Source organism: Coturnix japonica, chromosome 2, assembly GCF_054131305.1.
Source record: "Coturnix japonica strain WE chromosome 2, WE-NBRP24, whole genome shotgun sequence".
Taxonomy (NCBI): domain Eukaryota; kingdom Metazoa; phylum Chordata; class Aves; order Galliformes; family Phasianidae; genus Coturnix; species Coturnix japonica.
Window position 1 is genome coordinate 4,602,863 of NC_140664.1, and position 25,228 is coordinate 4,628,090.

Sequence of the window (25,228 nt, forward strand, 5' to 3'; positions counted from 1 at the left end):
TGGAGTCCAGTGTGGAGCACTAACTTTCCAAAACACCTCTCTCTATAGTGTGATATTCTCCACATGTTATATCAATGTTATCTTTTCTGTCTTCTCAGTTATAAACTATAATATTGAACAGTAAGTACAGACCGTTGGAGGACTTCATCTCTTTCTGAATCTGGAAGTAATCAGCTAGTAACAGATGTGTGAATTTAGGTTTTGTGTGTGTGTGTGTGTGTGTGTGTGTTTTAGTCAGTTCTACACAACCCTCCAGAGACTGTTCTTGTACATTGTATTTCTGTACTTTGCTAATGAGCACATCATGTTGTCTTGTGTCAGACATCTTACTAATGTCGAGATACATCACAAAAACACTTCCTTCTTATCCTGTCAAGGGAGGAAACTGGATGGATTTGACATGATGAGCTTTTAACCGATGCGTATTGGCTGCTTTTTATTACCTTCCTGTCTTTCGGCTCATAGCCTCCAGCTTGTATTGGTAGTGAGAGTAGCCTCAACCCAGATACAACATCTTGTACTTGGATTTGTTCAACCTCATTAAGTTCACCTGGGCCTGTGTAGGCCCCTCTGGGTGACATCCCATTCCTCTGGTTTGTCACCTGCACCCCACAGCTTGGTGTCATCAGGAAACTTGCTGAGAGTGCACTGAGCCCTACTGTCAGTGTCATTGCACTGAGCCCTGTGGAACGTCACTCATCACCAATCTCCATGCAGACACTGAGCCATTGACCACCATCCTCTCATTGTGATCCTGCAGCCAGTTCTTTATCTGTTGAACAGTCCTCCCATCAAATTCATATCTTCCCAATTTGGAGAGAAGGATGTTGTGGGGTATCATGTCAAAGGCCTTACTGAAGTTAAGATAGATGACATCAGTGGCTCTTCCCTTGTCCATTGATGCCATGACACCATCATAAAAAGTTACTAGGCTGGTCAAACAGGATAAGCCCTTGGTGAAGCTGTGCTAGTTCTCCTGTATCACCTCCCTATCTTCCAAGTTCCTTAGCATAGCTTCTAGGAGGATCTGCTCCATGATCTTTCCTGGCACAGAGGTAACACTGATAGGATGGTAGTTCTCAGTATCCTTTTCAACCTCCTTAAAAATGGATGTGATGTTGCCTTTTTCCCAGTCACTAGGGACTTCACCTGTTTGCCATGATTTTTCAGATACCATTGAGAGTGGCTTGCTGTCTACATCAGCTAATTCCCTCAGGATTCTGTAATGCATCTCATTGGGACCCCTAAAAACTCGTTAATATTTTTCTTCAGAATCTTTCAAGAGACCAAATTTACACTGGGTGTTTTTGTTTTTCCTCCAAACTCTCCTTTTTCCCTTTTTAGTTTTATGACTTCTGTTAACCTTTCTCACAATCACTCATCATCACCCAGGATCCTGCAGTGGCTCTCAAAAGGCATTGCACTGTCGTCACCAAATGTCACTGTCTTTCAAAATTCATTAAACATCATCCTGTGTTCCCAGCTATTCTTGGTTAGCAAAACATAGAATTGTAGAATCATAGAATCATCCTTTTCCTGACCTCATTTCTATGCATTCATTGTATCTACACCATGATAATGTTTAGACTCTTGCCATAAAGAGTTAATCTCTTTAAACTGAGGATTAACGATTCTTAGTTCATATTCATACAGCACATAATGTAGTTGGGTTCTGTCTATGACTGAGATCCTGACTATTTTCAGCTGACAATCTGGTTAAACCTGGAGCCACCTGTTATATTTAGAACAAACCACGTGACATAGAGATTACAATTAATCCAACAGCTTGCATCCATTATAAAGCAGAAACTAAAAAGTCAGGAGAAACAGAAACAAATCCAAATATGAGGAGATGCATTGAGATACACTTGCTTATCAGGTAACATCTGTTCTGTTCAGATTAATAGTACTGGGTCTGCATATTCTAGATCCTTAATAGATGCAAATAGAAGTTAGATTTATTTTTTTAGGTGCTCTTTTTTTGCTTGCTTGCTGGGTGCTATTATGGAACAGTGCAAAGAAAATATATTCTAAATTTTATGATATCACTTATCAATACAAAGAAAAGAAGAAAGGAAAAAAAAAGAGAAAAGAGGAGAGGAGAGGAGAGGAGAGGAGAGAAGAGGAGAGGAGAGGAGAGGAGAGGAGAGGAGAGGAGAGGAGAGGAGAGGAGAGGAGAGGAGAGGAGAGGAGAGGAGAGGAGAGGAGAGGAGAGGAGAGGAGAGGAGAGGAGAGGAGAGGAGAGGAGAGGAGAGGAGAGGAGAGGAGAGGAGAGGAGAGGAGAGGAGAGGAGAGGAGAGGAGAGGAGAGGAGAGGAGAGGAGAGGAGAGAGAAGAAAGGTCTTAGCTGCTGTTTTAAGTAATGATTCCCCTAGAAAAAGAAATTATCTGATAATTAAACAAGATCCTGTTCTCTCTCTCAGCAAGCTGCATGTAGAATAAATTACATGCAAAAAATAGGGGAGGTTTTGGCCTACAGTATAGCCTACATATATCATGATGTAACTAGGTATCAAAAAGCAACCATCTGCAGGCATTATGGATATTTAACAATTCACCATCTAGTATCAGCCTAAATCAAGGATTCATCTTTCCTAGCCTAAGGACATTGGCTAGATTAATCTACCCTGAGAGTCAGACTTGATGTACTTTTAATCTGACATGAATAAGTGAAGAGTTGTCCCACCAGTCTTCTCTTTCATTCTTAATTGCATTTGAAACTAATGAAGTTCTTTAATAGAAGCCACGCTTGATGAATGTTCCTGGATTTCATGCATGATTTTCTCTTACTTTCAGGGTGAAGCAGGTCTTCCTGGTCTTCAGGGTTTACCTGGACCGAGAGGAGAAAAAGGAGACCAGGTGAATCTTTGAGCCATAACTTGTTTTTATTTGTCCATTTGGTGCCAGGAGGACTTATCTCAAGTGTTCCTAGATAATATTTTCTCTCAGTCATCCTGTTGTGGTGAACAGCTGATTGACATCTAGGAAGAACACCAAGTAGCCCTTCCAACAGGGTACTTCACTGCTTTGTGACCATTGCTAATTGCAGCAGAGATGTTAATGAACAATGTTGATCTCGAACACTGGAGATTTTGATTGATGCCGTACTCCTAGTTAGGCAATAGAAGAGGCACAGAGCCCTTCAGGCCTCACTTTCAAATGTATCTGTGTGACTTAAGAATATTAAAAAAATAAAAACAACTAAAATCCCAAATTTCTCTTGTCACTAAGCACTGGAGAATACTCCAGAGGGTTGGATTACTATCTGATGGCTTAATTTCCACCCAGGTCCTGGCCAGCTGCAGACCTTCAGAGGCACCTACACACTGGAAAGTAGTTGGATCTGGCAGTGAATTTAGCTGTGACATGGAGGCCATTGGTTCTGATAGCTAACTATGTGTTTGAATGCCAACAAGAAAGATTTACAATCAACAGAAGTACTACTGTTTGATTTGCTATACTGTATTTATATTGAAGTGTAGGGTAGAGAATATGTTCTTGCTATGAAATCATATAAGTGTGGGTCAGTTATCTTCTGTTTTAATACTGAATATATACATTTGTATATGCACTTTGAGGAATATTCACATCATTCTTGTTAAGCATAACCCATTCAGGCCACCAAGTTTCCTTGGTAAAACGAGTAAATTGGTAAAAAAGATTGGTAAAACGAGTGTCCTGTCTAAATCTGAGGTGTGTTCTGCTTCTCTTGTTCAACTGGAAACCTGAGCATTGTTACTGCACCAGTCAACAAAACCTATGTGCAAGTTGATTCAGGATTGGTGCTTTCCTTTCCGTGAGTGTAGTCAATATTCTTTGGCTTTTGAAAATAGTGTTAATTTTGTGAAGCCATTTCAAATATCTTAACTGCCCTTTTAATTGCTTACACTACATCTTGGACAAGTAAGATCAACTGAAAGTATAAAACGAAACTGATTAAATCAAATCAAAGTGTGCATATTTCCTTTTCCTGTTTTTAGGGAGGAAAGGGAAAAGATGGTCTCCCAGGACTGAAAGGGGAAAGGGGAGAAAAGGTGAGTCATGAAATAAGCATGCTCCTCTTTATAGAATCATACAGTCATAGAATGGTTTGGGTTGGAAGGGACCTTAAAGATCTAGTTTCAACCCCCTGCTGTAGGCATCCCTGAGGGTTTTCAGGAAGCTTCCAGATGTGGCACGTATGGGCATAGTTTAGTGAACATGATGGTGATAGGTTTATGGTTGGGCTAAATTTTCATAGTATTCTTTTCCAACCTTAATGATTCGGTGATGTTCTTTGCCACTGGTATGGGAATGTTGTATTCTCCAGCGAGCCACCAGGATGAGACCCGTGTGGGTGAGGTGAGTATGGGGCTCTGCACCAATGAATAGAGGAGAACCACAGGTTACAGCCCATATGCCTGGTTCTGGCTACTGGAGGACCATGTTTGTATCTTCCCCAAAGCTGGTGTGCCTGGGGCGTGCATGTGTATTTGTAAGCAAACCAAACTGGACCAATTGGCAAGTGATAGAAGATTTAGGCCTTGGCCAGCGTATCAGGCAAGTGATGAGTCCATGTTGGTCCACCCAGGGGACTTGTGAATGTGGTGTGCATAAAAAAAGGAGGGCAAAGGCCGTGTCCCCCATGCCAAGTCCCCAGATGCTGAGCTGGGCCCCAACAGCCACATGGGAAAGACACAGAGGTGGTGGCTGTACATTTACCCCTTATAACAATTTTAGCTAAAACATGCTTTCCAATCAAGATCTCTGACAATCTTCAACCAAAAATGTAAGTTAAGCTCTATGCCAATTCTACAGTTGCCCTTGGGTTAAATTTCATCTGAGAATGTTGTATCTTCTAAATGATAATGGTGATTTTTATTTTCTCACCTTTTATATCCATTGTTATACTATTCTCTCTCTAGGGTGACACAGGTTCCCCTGGGCCACCAGGCATACCTGGAACAGTAAGTAAGACATTGTGCTGCAAAAACATTGTAGGCATTGTCACACTTCTGCCACACAGGTGCCTCAGAAACAAAACTTTACAAGATCTATGCCTCACTGTTGAATCATCAGGACTTATTTACTCTCAGACCATCTATCTCCATGGGTTCAAAAGAAGCTCTATGAAGTTGCGTTGGTCTTTTGTGTGATTTTTAGAGGTTAAGCACTCTTCAGTTTCTTTGCAAACAGCTCTTTTCTGTGTGCTTGTTGCATGATTGCACTTAAAGCGAACTGATATGTTTAGCAGCTGTAGGAGCTGATGATAAAGATCATCCGGGTGATGATGAAGAGCATGTTTGTACTGATTTTCTAGGCAATTTAGATGTTCCCACCTGAGACCTCATGGTAAAACTGATACACTAAGAGCAGATACCAATGAACAACAACTTTTCTCTCGTGGTGAACAATTTCTCTTTTACAAGAAAAGCAGAGGGCTTCACTTCTCACTGACAGTAACTTATGGCTTGGAAGAGCTTGTAGCCTTTGCTGCGTACAGTGTCATACTGTGCTGAAAGCCCAGAAAGATCTTCTCCTAAAAGAACTTGATAGGTATTTTGGGTTCAGGACTGGATCTAGTGCACAAACAAACCTCATGACAACACCAATTCATTGTTTCTTAAATGAGACTGAACAATTCCTTTCAGGTGCATGAGTGTGATTAATGTGGAGTTAACTCCAGGCACTCAATGAGCCTCACAGTTCCCTCCAGCAAAATCTGAGTAAGCAGCTTGGAGCAAGCACTAGGAACAGGCTTCTCACTGCAATAGAAAGTCTGATCCCTGTTACAGATCCTCTGGAAAGTGTCAAATGGCCACTTTTCAGCTTTTCTCACCACAGCTGCTTGCAGCTGCTGCATTCACAGATCATGAGGAGAATATTAATCAGGATCTGTTGGAGAGAATCCAGTGTCTACAAACCTTCATAGAGCAGTGGAGGAGAGGAAATATTACAATTTCTTCCCTGTGGTCAGCTAGGCCTCAATTAGTCTGTGACCGAGGGTGTTGAATAAGATCATGTGAGAAGGCTGAGACTGATGAATTTCATCTGTAAAGATAGCTATCAATTTCAGCATACTCTCATTTCATCAAGGACTTATTTTTTTCCTGATTTTGTCAGTTTTGATAATTATAGATGCTGCTTCTCCCTACTAATTGCAATCGTTTTATATCTGGCCACTCCTTCAGGATGACCAATGTCATAAGACAACCGGTTATGCTGAGTTGTCTTATAAGTGGTATAAAACAGAGAGCTCAGCCTTGGAGTCAGGAAGTTTAACGATACTGAAGATGTTACAATGAGTTGCTCATTTATAAACCTCCTAATGGTTACATGGAATGCATCATCTGTAATGACAAGGAGAAAACATAAGTTTTTGCATTTCCAGGAAAATAGACAGTGCTTCTTTTAATACTTTGGTTTCTTTTCCAGACAGCCTTCTTCACCCCACATCCTAGGATTCCTGTAAGTAATGTCTCTAATAAAGATGGCCTCTAGCTTGTTGTCTTTAATGTCTGTCAGAGTACCTCAGTCCTTCCAATGTTATTTAAATGCTTTCATTAGGGAGGTCAGTTTGGGTCTGATTCTGTTTAACATCACCATATTAACCAGCAGTGACGAGAAGCCCACAGCTGTCATGATTATACCAGCATCCAAACCAGCTTCTGCCAAGACACAGCTATATGCTGTCCACTGTTTAAATGAGGAATGCATTGCAGAGTACATGATGGAAATTAATTGGCATTTCTTAAGATCATATCTTATGTGTGTGGGTAAGCTTGTTAATGATCAGGAGGCCTTAGGGCATGTAAGTGGCAGAAGTGGGCTGCAAATGTGGCATGAAAAAGAGAAAGTGTATGGCAAGTTCATCAGAGATGGAGGAAATGGTAATGTGAGTAGTGCTGGAATTGGTGACAATTTATTTGGCTCTCTCTTCACCTTAGCTCATAGATTGCTGCTATATATACAAAAGAAATAAGGCTTCAGGGGAGACCTCAACACTCTCTCCAACTCTCTGAAAGGAGGATGTAGCAAGGTGGGAGTTGGCCTCTTCTCCCAGGTAACTGTGACAGGATGAGAGATAATGGCCTTAAGTTGCACCAGGGGATGTTCAGTTTGGATATGAGGGAAATTTCTTCTCTGAAAGAGTGGTGAGGTATTGGAACAGGCTGCCCAGAGAGGTGGTCACTGTCCCTGGAGGTATTCTAAAAACACAACACTGAAGGACATGGTTAATAGGCACAGTGGTGACAGCTTGATGGATGGACTTTGATGATCTTAGTGGTTCTTTCCAACCTTAATGATTCTATGTAATATGCGGAATAATGACAACTTATGTGGTCTTTGTAGTGCTGCAGTCACAGGAGTTTTCTCTTTGGTTTTGAGTGCACTACTCTTCTAAATGAGCTACAGGACTGTGAAGGTTAAAAGGCCTGAACTGGTGTCAGCAGGTCAGATCACTGGGATTTCTCCATGTGCAAGTTTATGGTAATGGCATTTACCATTTCACACAACTGCATATAGCATTGCAAAGTTTGGGAGGAGAAAGGGAGGTTACCTTTGATTTACAGCTTTAGAAATTAAGGTGTCAGAAGGTGATGATATACCTTAGGAGGTTGTCATTGGTTATGTTCTAGAGGCTGCAGCACCAGCAGGCTGCTGAAAACTGTTCTTCCATCTCCAAAATGCAATACTTGCCACTGCTTTCCACTGATTATGTGGTGTATAGAAACAGAGCGTGACTTACACAGGCAGAGGCAGGAAACGCATTGTGAATAAAAGACAGCACCTCCATTACTCTGTTTCCTTATTATTAGCTTAAATCAATTTTATTTAAAACACACCACAGTATTTATCAGAAATGGGAAACCTCTAACTGAGTGACTCTGAGCTCCTCTTTCCCAATCACCACAGCTCAGTTGCGTGTTTTTGGTGCAGCTTGTGCTGTGGGCTCAGCAGAAACTTAATGGCCCAACAGGGCAGTAGAGGGATTTCTGCCATATATATATATAAATTCAGAGCACTGAGTATTTCTTGGAGATGAGGCTTGTGAGAATGACAGTGGTGGTCAGGTATTACAGTTAGAAAGGAGCAAAACAGTAAAACAGGAGATGGCTCCCCACTTTGCCTTCCACCTCCCATTGCAGCTGGTTACCACTGAGCCCCCACTTTATTTCCTCTCCTTTAAATGGCACAAAAATGATGAATGCATTAATTGGGACTACAGGAAGACACTGCCAAGAGAGGAGGTCAGGAAAGCTGTGAGCACAGATCTTGCCCAGCTTGGTAGCAGCTGTTAGTTGTCACCATGGCATTTCTGTTCATTGAGCTGTAGGAAAGAAGTAGGTGGCAGCTGATTAAGTCCAGCTGCCAGGGCCAGAGGTGTCTGCAGTGTGCAGTACAGGCAGGAAGACTTAATGGACTCTGTGGGCAGTCATGGATTCGGCAAATTTGGGAAGGACTTGCAGGTAGTTAGGATAGGAAATGCCTTTGATTGTGGCTGCGCAAAGAAACCAGTCTAGAATTTTGCCAATTATTCATTGACATGCAAGTCAAATGTTGAGGAAAATGTAGGAAAAATGAGAATATTAAAAATAAATAAATAAATAAATCATTTACCTCTTAAGTTGTTTCTTCTCTTTGCAGTCTTGTTCTCCCTAATAGTACACGTCCTTATTTCCATTTAGTAATACCATACTTATCTACAGATTTATTACCATAAGCCTGTGCCTCTTCTCTCTTACGCACAACAAATTTCAGACACAACTGAGCGGGTTTGTCTCAAAGAGGCTCCAAGTACTTCATGTGGTTGCACCATCCCTCAGAAGGCCAGTAGGTGGCATCAGGGACTGCCTGATTAGAAGTCGGTCTCACCGGGTTCTGACTGTGAAGGGAAATTCTTCAAATCATTTCTTACAAAGCATAATATTTATTCATAATGCATAATATAAACAGACATAAGCAGTATTTATGCTATTACTTTTATTTTGTCTGATAGAGAACCATTTGCAAACAGACTTTGGATTCCCAGGTGTTGCAGAAATGATCAGCAAATAGCAGATGTGAATAAAATACAAACTGATCTGCTCATGGGTTCTGCATTTCTACTGATCACTATTCCTCGTGTGTGTGTGCTGGGGGAGCTTAATTTGCTGCTGTTCTTACTGTTTTTTGATTGCATAATTGAAACACTGCATATGATAAATAATAAATAAGTGAAGATTGCTATTGCCTGAATACATATGGTCTTATAAGTAAGCAGACATGGGCATTCAAGTAGTGTCAGGTTTTCTCTGGCTAATTCCATTATTGTGTGCTGTTCCATTCAATTTATAAAAAGCAGAAATGCAGACTTACTGATTATTATTATTACTGATTATTATTATAGAACTCAACACAGAGTTGGTGAACGCCTGCATGAAAGCTTCTTTAATGAGAAAGAACAAGGATAAATTATAACTGTTTGTCATTAATAGTAGTGCATGATATAGTGAATTGGCATTGCAGGAAGGAGGGTAAGTTGCAGAAATGTGTGGAGTTGTTGGCAGAACTAGAGATTTGGAAAAGCTGTGTTATGCATATCTTAGGAAGTGCTCAAGATTCCCTCAGTCCTAAAGGTGGAAGAGCAAACAGTATTTGGGACACTTTCCATGCTGTAGGATAGCTTTAGGCTTTTGGTCTTACAGAGAGACAATGCAATGCAGTGGCCCTGTTGCTTTTGCTGTTGGATGTGTCACCTGGCCTATTAATACACTGGAGCAGAACTGACCAGATTTTAGGGCTGAAAATTCTTTAACTACTCTTCTCCATGTAGGAAAACTCTTCTCTTTTAAAACTGAATATTTCTGCAATTAGTATCATACCAGTCTTAGAAGTCTAGACAAAAATCTCCAAAGTCCTGTGAGGAAGGTACTCTATGCCAGAAACGGATATCTGGTCAAAAGAGTCCTCTTACAAAACAAGACTAGGATGACTTCTAGGTTTTATTTGTCTTGTTTTATATCAGGGTGAACCAGGACCAAAAGGGGAGAAAGGAGATCGAGGAACAAGTGGAGAACCTGTAAGTACAGCTAACTGTTTCATAAGTCAGTTTTGAGTTCTAACAAGAAGACATGAGAGCTGCCTCTTTTGAAGAGAGAGTGTGGGACATTCTCTTTCCATAGGCAGGAATCTTCTCTCATCAGAAAACGCCACAGGGGTATTTGGCTTTGACTCCACAGGAAGATGGATTAAATGAGATTAAGCACCTAATTTTTTAGCTCTGTGCCTTACTGGCTGAAGAGTATGAAATTTGCAATAACAGAACTTGACTGACAGTGGGGCTGTACAGGATTTATTAAGGATTTTGAAATGTGGCCTGTCTAAATAGTGCAGTTGGCTACTCCATTTATATTCAGCTCTGCTCCTGTTCTGGAAGGAGCTCTCAGGAGAGGTAGCAACCTGTGCAGTCCCAACCTCTATAAAAATCACTCTTTCTTCTCACTGTGTGTGTGTGTGTGTTGGGGGGGGGGGGGGGTGGAGATAAAATCCTTTGATGAAGGGAAGAATTGAACTGTTTCTTTCAGCTCTTCCACCTGTGCCTCTGTTTTTGCAGGGATTACCAGGGATCCCAGGTAAACAGGGTGTCCCAGGACCTGTAGGACTACAGGTAAGAAGGGCAGAACTTAAAGCAAATCTTTCATATGACAGAGAGGGTTGACTTCATGGTGCATCTCACTGTGAATAATTCTTCCCCTGTACACCAACGTCCCATTTCTCCTACATCATTCGAAGTACAGGGACTACTGTACAGGTATTTGTTGGACAATATGAGGAGAATCAAAGCAGAAATGTGACATCAGTGTCATCTGAGTTACTCTTTCCAAGGGCACTTCTCTCTTCAAACTCTCCTTCACCTCTTCTTCAAACTCTCCTTCCCAAGGGCACCTTGTATTGATGCCACCAAATCACAGGTCTCACAGATAAGTTACTTCAGTACATTAACAAGATGTTGCAGAGCATTAAGATTCAACCCCAGCTCACTTAACCCTGACAGCACTATTGCTCGTGTTAAATGGATTGATAATCTTAATTTCATTCTGAAAAATTCCTGGATCGTGCACAGTATTTCCACTGAGGTATGTCTCCATGTGAACATGGAAGGTTATTTACTCTGCCTACATTTGTGCTGTGTTCAAGTCACATAATCATGTATTACTTGGGGATCAGCAGCAAAACTGGTTAACAGCAGCCTTAGCATCCTGAAAAAAACCAACCAACCAACCAAACAAAAAAAAACCACACAACCCAAAACAAATGTAATACCATGCAACTTTCAAGTAACATTTGCTAAAAAGGGGACTAGATCAATGGATAGGCTCCATTGTGTTATGCCAAAATCCTAATGAAAGAACTAAGTACTACGTAGGACCACAGCAAACTCCTTGCACTGTAATCTGTTTTGACCATTTCTAAATGATTGTTGGTATTTGAGAACTGCAGGCAAAACCTCCCCTTTGCAAGGAGACCTTCGGAGTTCAGCTAGGATGGAAGCATCAGGTTGGCCTGAGGATAGGAAGCAGCTTCCCCCAGATGAATGTTTGCAAGTTCCAACATGCAGTACAGTGAAATAGCCTCTGAGCTGATCAGTCATTAGTAATTCTTCTTATGTCTCAGGGTTTTATTTTTATATTTCATTTTCTTGCTGCATGGAGAGCTGGGAGCCATTTCCTCAGCCTTTAAACTCCTCTGTGAATTGATTAGCTGAGTGCATGTTCAGGCATCCTGAAGTCTATTTGTCTGGCAAGCAGTCCCATCCCATCTCTAATCAGCTGGTACTTCTTTTCTTCCTGCACAGGGGACGAAGGGGCAAAAAGGAGCCCGAGGAGAAGCTGGAGCCCCTGGAGAGGCTGTAAGTAGCTGTTTTCCCTTGCAGCATTTTTCCTTGGCAATAACATGCCTAGAGGGACTTGGAAGTCCCTCCCTGCCTTGCTGATTCATGGTACCAGGCTGCTTGGGCACAGGGCACATCCTAATCTACAGCTGAAAGAAGAGTCACTGCTGGTGGGCAAACAGATGCAGCTGCACCAAACCAATCAATGCCCCAATCAGCCCAGCTCTAAATTGTTTGTCTTTTTTTGGATAAGACTCCCTCTCTAACAAAAGCTGACTTTTCTGGGTGAAGTGAGGCAGAGCTTGCTGCTGCACCGTGCTATCAGCCCAGCCCAGGCAGTCAGCTGGTGCATAGAGTGAGCTTCCCAGCAGCAGCCAGAATTAGTTTTTGATAAAAGTTGGTTTTAGGCTTCGTAGTCAATTTTGCTTTCTTTAATAAAACCTCATCGCCAGAGGAATCATTTAATATCACTTTCTGAGGCCTGTATTCTACAGAGTGCTACTATTGTCTGGCTATATGCTAAAGAACAGCTAAAGATTCAAGTCCTGTCTTATTACTATAGCAGTTGTATACTCCCTTTGTGTCTGAATAAAAGATCACATACTTTCTTTGTAAGCAGAGAAGGAAAACTGAAGAATTGATTCAAGTAATGACTGGGAGAGATGATGAAGACATTCATTGTCAGACTGGACAGGGCTCTGAGCAACCTGGTTGAGCTGTAGGTGTCCCCAAAAGACTTTATGGTTCTATGATTATATGTATATAAAAGCCGTAGGAAATCCAAGCAAAGCATCCTAGAGCACTGAATTTCTCCTTGTGTCCTTGTGTTTATGGTTTCCTTGCTTGGAGTTGTGCTCAGACATTGTATTTAGCAGTGCTTTGACCCTAAACTCTCTACTGCCTGCCCTCAAGTCTCCATCACCTTCTGCTGAAGGACTCTTTAGACCATGTGGAGAAAAGCAGCTAAGGGTGTCACACTCCTTCTAAACCTATTCATTGATTTTATTTTGTAGTATAACCTGGTGGCTTTAAGAGCATTAATGATATGGAAATGCACACATATGCCTCTTGTTTACCATCCCATGATAGACTGCACTGTTCCACATGTTTCTTTTGTTTCATGGACTAGTAGCTGTGAATAACATAGTAATGAGGAAACCTTTAATTCTCTTGCAGTGAGCCTGATAGACAGTGATTCATTTGCTGTGAATACCCTTCATAGTTCTGCTGTGGAAGATTTTCACCATCTCCCAGCTGTTTGCATTGTCCCCCTGCATGAAATTGCTACCCAGATCTTCCAGTAGAAGGGGTTTCTGTATTCCAAGTCAGGTAGATTATTTCACTTGTGCAGATGTTTTTAGATAGTCTGCCTGTTTTCATCCTGAATGGCTTAGGAATTTTGATAGAAACTCTTTTCCTTGTGAAGCTGTGACAGCAGGTGAATCCTGGCCTGTGTAGAGTGACGAGTAACTCAAGATGGTGACTTAGACCTGATACTATCTGGTTTAGAAGAAAATGTCTAACTGCAGCCTGGTAACCCCAAGCATATATCTCTCTGGGGTCAAAATCTGAGAATATTTCCTCCCATGTCCCCCATGCATGTTTGGAGGCATACATGCTGAATAGGATTGCAGACAAAAATGCTTGTAATTCAGAACAAAAGCACTCTGCATGGTTTGTGGTGCTTGTGTGTCTAACACAAATAGTATTTTTCAGGTTTTTGTTTTCAACAGAGCATATTTTCTTGGCCAAGGTTTTGATTTTCATCCTAAATCAACATACTTTTCTCTGTTCTTTTGATGTTTTGGGCTCAGACCTTTCTTCCTGAATCTGAGCAAGACTTAGGATTTATTTTGATGTGGGTAATTTAAGCTCCCGAGAATCTTCATCTTTATTATTATTTATTTTACTGTTTCATGCTTCTTTACACTACAAAGTGTTTTTAAAAAAATGCTGTTGCTTTGCTTTGTGCTTGTACAACACCTTGTATGATATAAACTCCAGTTCCTCTTCTAACATCTTGTTCCTAGGTGGTACATGTTGTGAATTATATATGTACATAAATTTCACTTTAAACAGGGTGCAGTCGGACCAGTGGGACCTCCAGGACCAAGAGGATTGCCAGGAAATGTGGTATGTATGCACCACTGTATTTGATTTCCCATCTGTGCCCTGATCTCTTTACTTAATGTTTTGTTTTTCCTTCCATGGGAGTTTACTATCAGATTCAAAAGACTGTGTTTCATCACACTGTTTACAGTTGAATCAAAAGATGTGGAGGCACCTGGGAATGGCATTTCTATGAAACATATTTTCATATTAATTTGTAGCAACAAGGAGGCATGGATAAGCTTTCCTCCTCTTCAAGTTGTAAAGAACACTTTTTTTTTTTTCTGCCAGCTCCTCAAGAGAAGAATTACAGTGTTTATCGTCTCTCTTGTTTTGTTTCCTTCACCTCATTTCCATTTGGCCTTTCCCTTTGAAAACATAACTTTGTGATATCAAGATTGCATAGTAAGAACCTATATTTGTTATGAAAATATGTAAATATTAGTTTCTAAAATCAGTGCCTTGAAGTTGTACAGCATCCTCTTACCTCAGTACACATTCATCACCATCATTATATTGTGCCTGACAGAGCTTTTCATGTCTGCACAGAAGCCTTTAGACCAACTCTACTCCCTGCTCCACCATTGTAACTTTCTATTTAGTGCCTGAGATTTCTTTAGAATTACAGTAAAGTAAGTGAAAAACAACACTTATACCTCAGGTTTAAATATGTTCAGGAATAATGGTTTAGCACAATGGCTAAAGGCTCTTAAAGGCAGAGTTTGACAACTAGGCAGTCCAAATATTAAATAGCCTTTCTCCTAACTGTTAATCTGCATTTCATTTAATTCTATAAGCACAGTGATTTCATTTCAAATGGGAATATGATATCTAAAATGAAGACTTTGTTCAATCCTTTAAACAAATTTCTCTGCCACTAATACCAATATATTACTTCTAAAAGCTAATGGAAGTAAATATTATTTATTTATTTATTTATTACTTATTAAAGAGTTATCGTGTCCACTCAGAGAAGAAGTCAATCCAATCTTATGGTGCCAAGACATCATTTAATATCTTAAAATGGAGTACAACTCTGTATAATGTACACATGTTTTGGTGAGTCAGGAAGCCACAGTGTTTGATTTCATCTATATTTTGACAAGGAATGATTTGGAATCTGCCAAGACCTGAAGAGGAACAAAAATTGAAATAAAGGGTAAAACAAACATTATTCCAGTGTGTGGCTTTGGAGACTGTGAGCTGTAAAAAACAAAATAAGTTGAGACGTTTGGCTTCTTTGATAGAGAGGTGACGATTTTGGGTTTGTTGTTAATGGATTAGGAACTGCTGAGGATTTCACAGAACAAAAACATTATTGGTAGAAGAATGCACAAATCTGGAATTACCTCCATTCCAGCTTTTACTGTTCAGCTCTTTTTTATACTGAAAAAAACCAACGCACCCAAATCTCATGTAAGCACTTGGTACACATCTCTTCTGTGATGTTCTCTGGATTTTCTGATTCTCTGAATTCTCTAGTTGTCTGTAGTGGAAAGTGTAAAACTTATACTAATCCTTGTGATAGGCCGTATTGAACACACTGGTCTATCCATTTTCTTTAGGATCAAATGTTACTTAAAAAGATTTTAGTCTTTAAAGTTCTTTTCTCTTCAGGGAGTGCCTGGAAACCCTGGACTACCAGGGAAGGAGGGAGAAAGAGGGGAAAAGGTGAGTTTCTTCTTTTATGAGTTTGTTCCTTTTCCTTGGGGCATTTTAAGTAACTTAGGATGGAAACAGCCTGTATTGGCAAATGATTTCATAGGTTCATAGACTTCTAGGGCACATGGGCTCATTAGATTATCTCATCTGACCTGTTTTATTAAACATGCTATAAGGATTTCACCCTGTTGCAGTCTTATAATTTACCTAATAAAACAACTGAGGTACAACTGAATATGCCAAAGTCACTGCTACATACTTATGCATGATGATCTTCTTTTGTCCTCACCATTCAGTACATTGTGAGATGCATGTTTTCCACTGTAAACCCAGAGCTGGAAAAAAAGCTTGCTTTTCTTGTTTAGGAAACAAAGATTTCTGCTTTTCTGGTAATCTACTGTAATATGATCTTTTAGTCCTTGTGAAAGAACTCAGACAGGAATGGTTTTTAATGTATAGTTGACAGCTTTATTGGATTTGCTTCTGCAGGGTGACCCAGGAAAAGAAGGAAAAGTGGGTTTACCTGGGCCAGCTGGTGTGCCAGGGCCTCCTGGACAGCCAGGTTTGCCTGGCAAAGGTAAAGATGGAGAACAGGTAAGTACTTCTGTCAAGCTCTGTGCTTGAGTAGCTCATTGTGAGCTTGATAAACACAGCTTCTGAGGGAATGGTGGACTTCAGTTAGAGATCTCATGGGTATTACTGAGACACCTGAAGGTGCAAAAGCCTTTGATGTTGCACATCACAGTGCTGTATCCAAAAAGGCAGAGAGGGCTGAAGCTGTGTGCCGTCCTGGCCATTCAAAACAGCCTCCACAACAAGGAACCACTGAATGATTGTTGTGCCCATCATTAGTTTGATGAAAGTTCCCTAAAAGCATTTACTTCTAGCTAAATTAGCAGACTGTAATCTGCTTAAAAGTTATCATTAAAAAATACAGGATGGTGTAGAGCAAGGAAGGGGGGTGGGTGCTGGGAACTCATGCTACCTTGCCTCCCTCAAAGGCCAGGCTCCAGCCTGGCTGTGCAATGACTCTTCTCTGGTTTTGGTTATGTCACTTTAGGGGGAAAGAGGCCCACCAGGCTTGCCAGGACCTTTTGGACATAAGGTGAGTATGGGCTTTATTGTTTATTGCAGACTGCTTCCTTCCACTGCTAGAACTGAAGATAAAGTTATGGTGTAAATATGGTCTGCCATTCACTGGAAAATAGTGTTTGTGAAGCTTAAAAACCTTTCAGGATATTTCTTTCTTTACTATTCCAGTGCCTCTGTAGATACAAGTATTAAGATATGAACTAACGGTGTTCAGTTTCCACATTTAAAATTTCTTCCAGCATTATGCAAATTCAGTACAGACTAAATGCTAAATGCTGAATATTTTTTAGGTAAATTGTGACAGGGGACCTTTAATCCATTCAGCAATAGAGACATTTCATAGCTAAAGGATGAATGACACTTGAGACCACCTGTCAGCCTCTCAAAGAGCACATCTCCATAGCATTTATTTATTTTACCTCTCTCAAGAGGAAAGCAAATGTTTTCCAGTGGGACTGGGTAGTTCTGGTTTGCCCTCCTATATTGCAGCTAAGGCAACTAGTTTATTGATTAAGTTAACAACATTAATGTCTTCACCTGAAAATGAAGTTTATTCCTTTGCGAGTACATAGCAAGTACAGAAAGGAATAGAACAGCAAAAGCATTTGCTTCTATAAGCACCCAGATCTTGCTTGAGTTTTCAGTCATATATATCAGAAATTCTCCTCTTTGAAATGACTATGTCCTGTTTTGGAGTGGAAGAAAAATAGGGTATTGAAACAGTTTTTGTAAATGATAGGTAAGAATACAGTAATATGAGACTGGATCCATCTAGGTCCCATATTTTTGAAATAACCAAACTGCTCTGAAATATTTTCTTTTGTTTTTCCTGCATTCTGTATAAATACATTATATTCTGTTGTATATATCTTTGACGGTTCAGAATGTAGACACAATAGTAGAGTGAAAGTAATATAAAAATCAGAAAGAAAAAAAAATCCTGAAGGAAATCTAATGAAATACGTTGTTCAATATCAGCACAGGATGGTAGGAATCTTAATTTTGCATGAAAAAATACTATTGAAATCTTTGTACTGAAATTATGTTCCTGAACAAAGTAACAGATAAGGGATCTGAAGGAGTGCCTGAACTAATGAGAATACATTTTCTCTCACTGTCCTTGCAGTACCGTTTCTTTGAAATAGAAGATTAGTTTAAGAAAAAGAAAGGAAATAAAGTAGGAGATATTGCAGAATGAACTTGGGCCAGGCAGAATCCATGGGTAACCATTTTTCTATCAAGCTTCTGTACAGTTGGAAATAGTGTAATAATAAATAACATAAATAAGGCTCATTCTTATATGTCTACTGCCAGTGTGAGACTGACTCTCACAACTGCAGTATAATCCATAAAAAATCTTATTTGATATTTCTCTCTATAACAAGGAAAGAGAAAGGGCATTAAATTTAAGTACTGTAGCTGATTTTTTTTCTTAACCCTCTGCCTACAGTGACCATTAAGTAGCACCAAGTAGCTGTCTGTGCTCTGTGGATTTTAATGTTTAAAATTCAGTTTTCTGGAAGGGAGATCTCTCCATTTGTAGTATAGTCCCCTAGAGAGAGTGGTGGAATTGATTTTTAAAAATTGTTAATGCACTGCTGTGAACAAGCTTGTGTTGTTAAAGGAGAATATTAAGATGCATCCCAACTTCCTAATTCTGTCTTCTCTGTATAAATAATACACATTTATCAATGCTTTCAGGTTAGCTGTCTACCACAGAAATGCAGAGAAAGGAGAACATATTACTGTGCTTAGTGTTTGCCCAAGCCAGGGGAAGTGCCTCATAGTACCCTGCTGGCAATTGCAAATGCAAGTGTGAAAGTCCATGAAAGCAGATGCCCTATTCATCTAAAATCTGATGTTCTCAAATCAGTGCAGTGTATCAGCCATTGTAGCACATGGGACTGCTGTTGGAAATTGGATGCTGCATGCTAAAATAAGTTAAAATACTTGTGGAAGCTGTGCTCCATTTCAGTTACGCGATGTGGCACACGCTAACGTGGTGTCAGTGCTCACAAAGTTGAACCCCTCTGAAGGAAGGAAGGAGCACTTCTCTTGGCATGGCATGACAGAAACTGTTTTGCCACAACCTGATCCCATTTCATACTGGGCAAGATCAGGTCAAGTTGTATCAGTGTTATGTTCTGTTGGAAAATCATATTGTATTTCAGCATGTTTTCTCCACAGCAGGCAAAGCCTTTAACTTCTCCCTTTATTTCAGGGTGAGAGGGGGGCTCCTGGCCTCCCTGGACAGCCAGGAGACAGAGGTGTGCCAGGAGTTGGACTGGCTGGACCACCTGTAAGTAGCAGGGGCTGTTTGCAACCTGTGTTGAGACAAAAATTTAACCTTTTAACCCATCGCCATCTGGAGAATGGGCTCCCTGTGCTCACCTCTGCCAAGAGCCTACAGCATTTCGCTGTCTGAAGTTGCACAATGCTAGCCCAGAAGCTGCCATTCATGGCTCAGATGCCCACATGTTTGCTGTGAGGGCTCTTGATGCATTTGGTTTTAGTTGAAAGAGAAAGGCAGAAAAGTGCTATCAGAGTGATTGATGCAGCTGTCTGTTACTTGTGATTTTTCTGTAACATCTTGACACACTGGCTCTGGAGGGGAGCCAAGGTCTGTGCTGAGCTACCAGAGTTGGTTTAACAGGGAGATGTAACCCTGCTGTCAACTCATTAGGAAGAATGACGTTGACACACATGCCCACATCAGTGTCACAGTACTCTGATAGGGAAATATAAAATCAGATTAGTTAAATCGCTGCCTTCCAAGAGAGCCACTGTCTTCATAATTTCCCTCAGAGATTAAGTTACATCTGATCCAGCTCTGCCATCATCTCCTGCTGTTGTTGAAGTTCTGCCATTATTAGTGGGCATGAGATGTTTGTGGGATTTGTTCCAGAAAGTACGATATTGTTGGGATTTGATCAACCCAGTACTTCACATGCATGACTGCTCTTGAGATCAAAGGGATTTGAGAGTGCTCTGACTTTGTAGCCCTCCTGCTCCACTAAATGCACAAGTGAAATAAGTCTGGAAGGGATCAAATTTCATCCCTTGTTAAAATTGCTACAGAACATCAGAGGCCTTGCAGCCTTTCATATCCCCTTAAACATGCCATGATACTGTACCAGCCAAAGCCAACATTTTCATGCTCTGATTATCTGCTTAGAAGTTATTCTTCACATACATGCATACATGCATGCAATGACTAAGAACGTGACTCTGTCACTTGTAGCCATCACTTGACACACACCGGAGGATTACTCTGTATTATGTCATCAGTGTTTGACCACTGTCAGGATAAGTAGATGGTGCTGGTACATACCATGATACTCCCAATTGGCTATTTTTTAAGTGCTGTTTTCTTCTTCCTTTTCCTGTTTTCCTTCCCTTTCTTCTTTCTTCTTTTTTTTTTTTTTCTTTTTTCTTTCTTTCTTTTTTTTTTTTTTTTTTTTTCCAGCCACCATTATATTTTCTTCACTGAAGGTTTATCATAACCTCAGCTTCAGCTCAAAGACTCAGAACTTGAAAAGTGCTATATAACATTTAATCCATCAGGCTTTCAAACATATTGAGTCCCACTAAAAAACAGAATATCCTCAGTGGAGATGCTTCAGTGCATATTATACACTGAATAAAGGTGTCAGCTTTTACCCTTTCTAGTAATGTGACAAAATTGAGTATATAACGTTTTCAGTTTCAGAGGTAAGAGTCAGCGTTTTGTTTTAATTGGAGTCCTCAACTTGTTTCCTCTGGTGCCCTTAATCTCTCTTGAGTTTTGCTCTCTGTGTGAAAGGTATAGATAGATTAGGGTGGATTTTGTTGTTTGCTTTTACTTTGCTAAAGTATTGTATTACTATTTGCATAACACTGAGCCATAAAGTGGGCATTAGCAGTGTGTGATTTTTAAAAGCAGAAGTGACTACGTGGAGAAATGGGGTGAATTCACATGCTCATTTTCAAGTTCCCTAGTAGAAATATATGATGCACCAAGTCGAAGAGAGTTACTCCTGATCTGCCTTTACTTCTTCGTATTGCTATGAGTTTAACACAATGCATTTAATCCTGGCTTTAGCAGAGCATTCAGGCATCTTGCATGGAGAACTTTATTAGTGAATTAATATGCCTGAAATAGAAAGCACAGGGAGAGGAGCCATAGTGTGAACCAATTTATTCAAATGCAGCCCCAGAGATGTGAGGTCAAACCATGTCTGGGATGTGTTTGGAATGTCAGATTGATCCATCCCTGCTAGATATAGGTACTGCGTCAGTTCAGTAGTGTGCCTTTAGGAGTGGATATCTTCTGCTCCACTACGCACCTGTGTATGCAAGTCCTCTGGATTCCCTCCTTTAACCTCATTTAAAGAGCACACAAATCCCATGAGATGCTTTTTCTTCTCTTGTTTCAGAGGCGTTGAACATAGTGGCTTTCAGTACCTCGGAGATGTTCTTCTGTTCCAGTCCAAACGATGAATGGGTTCATCCAGTAGCAGGGCTGAGCCCATATTGCCAGTGTTCATGTAGAGTGTACACTAATAGACATGCTGCCACAAAAGTCAATTTAGAGAGACTAATGCCTTGATTAACACCCACTTAGACCTGCACAACACTCACGTAATCATAAAAAAGCACAGGTTTACAGGAACTCATCCCTGTTGTTGGCACTCACACTTCCTATTCAGCTAGTCTGACTTGAAGCTCACCAAGGACTACAGGCTAAAATTCATCTGCTCACCCACTTGGAAGAGTGAAACAAATTGGATTTAATGATAAGATAGGGCAGAATGTGATGATGAAGTGGAGAGCTCAGTCTGACAATCAACATGTCAACAAATAGCTCTCCTCTTTAGTCCTTTTTTCTCACACTTTTTCTCCATGATCCATCTCCGTTTCTCCCTTTGATCTTCCCCCTGAACATCCCACTGTGAGCACTGCATATTTCTGTCTAGGCAGCCTGTCAGATTTGTTCCTTTCCCTTTCTTTTTTTTCTTATCTCCGTTCTTCAGGGACCCACCTGTTCAACCAAATGGAATGTTAATTTTAAGCTCTGCTAATATTTTGATCACTCTGTCTTCTCTATTTGCAGGGCCCTGTTGGACCACCAGGAGACAAAGGATCATTGGTACAGTATGTCTTTCTCACTACACCCAGATTTTATGGGGAGGGGGCAAACAAATGAATTATGTTACTATCATCAATTTCATAAAATCATGATTAAGTTTTTGGTTCTGTATTTTTCCAAGAGATGGTAGAGTCATATGTTGGCTGGTTAGCCAGATGAGACTTCAGATATGCACTACCATTATGTGTTTGCTGTAGTGGGTTGTGAGAAAAAGAGCTATCCAGACTCTTGTTTTAGTAACTACTTTTCCTCACCCCTCAGAACAGTCCCACAGGGGGAAAGAAAAAGTATGCCATGGCACACGATTCAAGGCATGTTGTTATGCCTTATAATCAAAGCCTTAAACATATAGATATTTTTTAAGCATTTTTCTTGCTTAAGGCATGCAGAAAACCCTGCATTTAAGTATTTACCAAACACACTTATTTCCTTCATGGTTTACAAGGATGCAATCTATAGGTGTGGAGCAAATAGCTGTTGTATTTTCACTATATGCTGGCATGCATTTCCAGTGGTATAGTCCAATGTACTGGTTTGACATCCAGGAAATGAATCTTCTTTTCTCCTCCACAGTCTCATGATCAGTTGTATTTTCTCCCTGTTCATATACTTGCCTTCTTATAAAGAGACATTATTACCTTTCCATTTGAGCTATGTGAGGTTTGACTGGAGTGATGCACTTACAGTTACTGGAGGCACAGGAACAGCTGATGCTGTAGAAGTTCAATGTGGAATTATTTTAATTTTAATCTCTTTTGAAAGTGTTTAATTGTTAGCATTGTGGGTCATTGGTAGTGGTGGGTTTTGTTTGTTTGTTTGTTTGTTTCACAAAGAATTATTGTGTTGAGTATTTTTTTTTCTCGTCACCTAAGGATAGTCTGGCAAGTACTGCTCATGTTTCTGTTTTTGTTCTTTCCCTGCCAGGGTCCTCGTGGTGTACCTGGTATCCCTGGACCACAGGGGCCTCCTGGCCAGGATGTAAGTAAAACAAAAGTGTAAGTGCTTACAAAATTTGCTGATGCCTAGTTCTAATTTCCCTAAAAAATTTTGTGCATACTCAGCCTTGGTTGTTGAGTGTTCCTAGGATTGTCCAATGGAGATGATTTGCAAAATTTGAGCTCTTATATTTCAGAATTTCAGGGAAAAAGAAATTTAGGCTGCAGAGTAACTTTTCAAGGAAAGCAATGGGCAAATTATGTGGCAGCATACACTGGGGAATGATCCTACAGTAGAAAAGGATGCTAGTTAAGCTCCCCAGGAAATTCTTGGAAGCCGCTAAGATAAATAGTCCATAATATTTCTATAAAAATAAGGCCACCCCCACTAAAAAGCTTTTTATGAGTTCATTTTTCTGCTGCTGCTGTGCTTGAGAGATGACACTTCAACCTCATTTCTGTGCATTTTCCTCACTCAACTCTCTGCAGCTGAGTCCTGAAACTAAGGGATAGAGGGAAGCATGGCAGACTGGCAGCTTGATAGCTGAGCCCTCTCGCTGCCCTGTTTTGTTACAGTGTTGAATCAGAGAGGGAAGAGTTTTTTTCTCTACTACTAAGCCAGATCTGTGACATGGAAACCTGCCTTGGAGGAAAATCAGCAAGGGGGCTGTGAAGATTTTGAGAGATGTAATCTTTCCATTTGAGCCCGTTGAAGGAATTCTGTGGGAAAGGGACAGTGGCCTCCTGTAACTCTCCTCCTTACCATGCTTTCTTATGCTGTTTTATCTGAAATGGGTACCAATTTTCATGAAGTACATGCAAGCATGTTGTCCCTCATGCATCATTACTGACATACACCTATTATCATAAAGAGTGCACTTTTCTATTAAATAAATCTCCTTTCTTCCTGAAACATTTGGAAAAGAAGATCTTGGGGTTTTTTTTGTTCACCTGCTCCATCATAAGACAAATGATTGCGATAGTGGCATTCCTCAATAGCCTATTGTGGCAGAAATGGCCTATCACTTTGTGTCCCTGAGCAACCATTGCAAATATTTGAGTTTTTTAACTAAGAGGTTTTAAACTAGAAATACAGAGCTATATACAGAGAAATGCAGGAGATAAAACAGATGAGATTATTGCAACTGCATATGAGGAGAGCGCAGAGCCAGCTTTTCTAAGTCTCTTTCTGGCTCTGCTCAGATCAGTGTTGACTGGTCAGCTCTTGGAGAGGCAGCACTGCAGACTTTCTCCTTTTCCCAACAGGAAATTACCCAAGCAAAACCATCACTTATGGTACTTAGAAAGCACATCTTCTATTACACAAACTGATTTAATTCCAGTCAGCATGCCTTTCAAGAGCTATGAATTCTGGCTGATCATCTATTAAGCAATTCTACCTGTGTTTCAGGATGTGTAAATGGTAACTATAGAGCCCATTCCAACATTTCTTGGTATAACAGCAGGGATACTTTGTTTGACAAGATCCTGCACTTTCCAGTTTCTTGATCTCCACTTTCATTTATGAGTAGTACAAAGGGTTTCTGGTTCTGCTTTTTGCACATTTCTGTATCAGTGTAGCTTTTGTGTGTTCTTTGAAGCTTGCCCAGTTTTGTATTCTCTTATGTTTATACAGCATGTCATCAGTTACTGATTTGAATTGCTGATAGGAGCTTGCCACATAATTCCCAAGCTATTCAGTGGCAAAAGCCTTACTGACTTGCCTCAATGTTGTCTTTTGCTGTGGCCCCTGCAAATGTATTTCATGTGGTTGTTTTTTGTTTTTTTTTTGTTGTTGTTTTTTTTAAATTTATTTATTTATTTATTTATTTTCCCCTCAAAACTGAGTAATTCTTCTGAATCTCATTGACATACAGTAGTCTATTCTCCTGCAATATCATATTTAGAGTTGTATTTTGGGAGATGAAAGAATAAATACTTCCTTGGTGGTAGATTTGAGCAGAATTATCTCCCAGAGGAATACATTGGGTTTTTTTGCATGACTGCATCCTGGAAGGAATGGCTGTCACACCATTAGGCTGTGCTGCCGTTCAGTGAGACCTCACAGGCTGGAAAGTTCAGTGTGGAACTTCAAGGGAGAGTCCTGCTGAGGGCAACAAAGATGAGGGACATGGAGCATCTCCCTTATGAGGAAAGTCTAAGAGGCCTGGGACCACTCAGCCTGGAGAAGACCAAGGGGGGATGTTATCAGTGCTTATAAATATCTCATGGGTGGGAGTCAAGTGATCACAGATTGGAATACAGGAAGTTCCAACTGAACATGAGGGAAAACTTCACTTCTTTGAGGGTGACAAAGCTCTGGAACAGGCTGCCTGTATAGGTTGTGGAGTCTACTTCTCTGGAAATATTCAAAATCCACCCACACACTTTCCTGTGCAGCCTTCTGAAGGGAACCTGTTTTAATGGAGGGTTGAACTGGATGATTTCC

At 40.4% G+C, this 25,228-nt stretch overlaps 1 protein-coding gene across 2 annotated transcripts in view; it reads left to right on the top strand.

Moving 5' to 3' along the window:
• Positions 1–25,228, top strand: part of COL22A1 (collagen type XXII alpha 1 chain) — a 215,775-nt gene that overhangs the window by 152,855 nt on the left and 37,692 nt on the right. For both annotated transcript variants that reach the window (XM_015856410.3, XM_085536911.1), the window contains exons 30-43: positions 2,796–2,858; positions 3,980–4,033; positions 4,904–4,945; positions 6,414–6,446; positions 9,988–10,041; positions 10,576–10,629; positions 11,818–11,871; positions 13,933–13,986; positions 15,580–15,633; positions 16,114–16,218; positions 16,685–16,729; positions 18,938–19,015; positions 21,809–21,844; positions 22,769–22,822. In XM_015856410.3, the coding sequence (XP_015711896.2) occupies positions 2,796–2,858; positions 3,980–4,033; positions 4,904–4,945; positions 6,414–6,446; positions 9,988–10,041; positions 10,576–10,629; positions 11,818–11,871; positions 13,933–13,986; positions 15,580–15,633; positions 16,114–16,218; positions 16,685–16,729; positions 18,938–19,015; positions 21,809–21,844; positions 22,769–22,822 (780 nt within the window). The remainder of the gene's footprint in view (positions 1–2,795; positions 2,859–3,979; positions 4,034–4,903; positions 4,946–6,413; positions 6,447–9,987; positions 10,042–10,575; positions 10,630–11,817; positions 11,872–13,932; positions 13,987–15,579; positions 15,634–16,113; positions 16,219–16,684; positions 16,730–18,937; positions 19,016–21,808; positions 21,845–22,768; positions 22,823–25,228) is intronic.